The sequence below is a fragment of the Mus pahari genome, chromosome 2 (assembly GCF_900095145.1).
Source record: "Mus pahari chromosome 2, PAHARI_EIJ_v1.1, whole genome shotgun sequence".
Classification (NCBI taxonomy): domain Eukaryota; kingdom Metazoa; phylum Chordata; class Mammalia; order Rodentia; family Muridae; genus Mus; species Mus pahari.
Genome location: NC_034591.1, coordinates 43,001,854 through 43,004,816, shown reverse-complemented (window position 1 = coordinate 43,004,816; position 2,963 = coordinate 43,001,854). Strand labels below are relative to the sequence as shown.

Sequence of the window (2,963 nt, the reverse complement as noted above, 5' to 3'; positions counted from 1 at the left end):
TTCTTTTCTTTCTTTCTTTCTTTCTTTCTTTCTTTCTTTCTTTCTTTCTTTCTTTCTTTCTTTCTTTTTTTTTTGACAAGGTTTCTCTGTATAGCCCTAGCTGTCCTGGAGCTCACTTTGTAGACTAGGCTGGCCTCGAACTCAGAAATCCACCTGCCTCTGTCTCCCATGTGCTGGGATTAAAGGTGTGTGCCACCACGCCTGGCCAACCTCACTGATTTTTAATTCCTATTCATTTTAGGTGGGTAATGGGATTATGGAAGTGTCTTTATGGGTCAGGAATTATTTGTCATTTATAAGTCTACTGTACCATGACTTTTTGGTTCTAAAGGTATAGGTGATGCTCAGCCACAAGGAAGAAATCACTGGGATGATTTAAGACGTCATTGTGTTAAGAGTTCTCTGTACCTCTAACTATCCAGATTTAACTCTAAATTTGCTTTTTTCACCATGTCGGTTAATCTTGGTTGTCAATTTTGACACAACTAGGAAGAGAGAACCCCACCTTAGGAATTGCCTCTTCCTGACTGGCCTGTGGACATGTCTCTGGGGGCATTTTCTAACTGATAATTAATGTAGGAGGTCTAGTCTATTGTAGACATCCATGGGTAGGTGGCCCTAGGCTGTATAAGAAATGTGGCTGAGCAAGCAAAGGGGAGTAAACAGGCAAGCAGTATTCCTCTGTGCTCTCTGCTTCAGTTCCTGCTCTGGTGTCCCTTGATGACAAAGAGTAAGCAAACTTTCCCCTTTCCTTTCCAAACCGATTTTGGTCAACGTTTTGTCACAGTAACAAAAAGCCAACAAGGAAAATCACACACATATTTAGGTAAAGATTGAGAATATCAAATGATGATCACCAGATGATAATCTATCATTTATTTTACTTTTGAAATTATTCGATTGGGCAGATAGGAACTACAATGTATATATATTATAAACATCTTTTAGCTTTGGAAACCTTGTGGGTCACTAATTAAGCTGATTACCATATGCATTATCTCACACACACTTTTCGGTGAGAACACTTAAATCTACCCTAAGAATATTTTCAGTCTGTAATACATTCTTTAAATGATAACCACCATATTATACAATAGCCCTCTTTACTGATCTCTTATTGCACCCTTTTTGGTCAACACCACTATGGTTCTCTTTTCTCACTTTGGTAACTACCATTCTCCTCTCTATTTCTAGGAGTCTAACTTCCTGGAATCCACATATAAATAACATCAAGCCACATTTCCCTTCCTACTTCTGGTTTATATCACTTAACATATTGTCTTCAAGGATCATCCAAATTGTCCAAAATGACAGATATCATTATTAATTAGGGCCCAATAGTATTTCACTGTGAAATTATATTCCATTTTTCTTATCAGTTCACTACTGGTGCTATATTCCCGTTAGTTACAACTTATTGAATAATTTTTATGCTAATTTGACACAAAGTCATTCTGGAAGAGGGAACATCACTTGAGTAAATACTGGAGCAGATTGGTTTATGGGTAAGGACTCTGGTATATTCCTTAATGATGATTGATGGCGGACCCAGCTGATTTTGGGCAGTCCCACCACTGGGCTGGTGGTCCAGGGTGTGCTGTCAGAAAGCAGTCTGAGGAGGTCATGGAACAAGTGAACATACAGCTTTCCTCCATGGCCTCAGCTTTAGGCTCCTGCCCAGAGCCTCTGCTGTTTTCCCTCAACAGTAGACTGTCGCACAGAATTGTAAATGGAAATAAACCCTTTCTTCAGCAAGCTGCTTCTGGTTCTGGTGTTTTATCCCAGCAAGAGAAACCATAAAACACTTACCTTCTTTAACTTTGTGTTTCTGAGGGTGAAATTCCTCACAGTATAATATGCAAGCACCTGAACACTCTTTTGGTTGACTAGGAAGCTCCCATATTCCTCACTACCATCAGTAGGCCAGTACTGGTCACATTTTCTCTGCAAAAGGAAAAATAAGTATGTCGTATTCATGTTTCCAACATCCAATGTGCATGCCACTCTTGAAATAAGTAAAGGTTTGGGACAGTGACATGAACAGACCATTATTATTGTATGTTATATTCTGTGTATGATTATTTTTCATATATATCTCTATGCATCTCTTGTGTACCTGGTACCCACAGAAGCCAGAAAATGGCACTGGATTCCTCGGGACTAAAGATGGTTGTGAGCTGCCATGTAGGCTCTGGAACTGAAACTTGGGTCCTCTGCAAGAGCAGCCAGCACTTATAACAGCTGAAACATTTCTCTAGCTCCAGCCTAAACTTTTTAACAATTAGTGTCTCATTTTTTCTAGGTGATGATAAATTAGTTGTAGATGGCAGAGATCGAAGGTCTGAAAAAAAACCTCAGATGATCAAGTCCCGTTTTCCTCCCTTCAAACAAGGAAAGTGAAGCAGGGAGCTCTGCATTCAATTCGAGGTTCCGTGCATTGAAACCTACTTTGCTCCTCATTGTTGTTCACTGAAATTCAATTCACTCTGTTTTACACTGTGAAGAATGCATTGAGGAAGCAGACAGCTTGATTCCTAGTAGTGGAGCATTTTGATTGATAATGTCAACAGTTTCCTTTGAGTTGTCATGATGCATACTAGGATGAATACTATGGGGACGGAAAGCTGGCTCAGTGGTAAAGAGCAATTGTTGCTTTTTCATAGGTTCAAATTCCTAGCAACCACACAGCAACTCACAAACTGTAACTCCAGTATCTGGGGATCCAGTGCCCTCTTCTGAATTCCACAGTAGATGCATCTGGTGCATACTTATACTCACAGGCAAGACATCCATACATATAACCTAAGGTGTAAATAATTAGAAAGAATGTTGATTGCCTTTCCTAACTCATTCTGTTTTCTAATATTGATTGTATCGGAGATTAGAAGTAGCTGAAAATACTTGCACTGCTCTGTCATTCCAGCACTTGGGAGGCAGAGGCAGAGGCAGAGGCAGAGGCAGAG

General features: G+C 39.9%; 1 protein-coding gene across 4 annotated transcripts in view; it reads right to left on the bottom strand.

The window, feature by feature from the left end:
- Ptprz1 (protein tyrosine phosphatase receptor type Z1) overlaps positions 1-2,963 on the bottom strand; it is a 180,066-nt gene that overhangs the window by 22,276 nt on the left and 154,827 nt on the right. For all 4 annotated transcript variants that reach the window (XM_021191650.2, XM_021191651.1, XM_029534829.1 and 1 more), the window contains one exon: positions 1,810-1,944. In XM_021191650.2, coding sequence (XP_021047309.1) covers positions 1,810-1,944 — 135 coding nt within the window. The remainder of the gene's footprint in view (positions 1-1,809; positions 1,945-2,963) is intronic.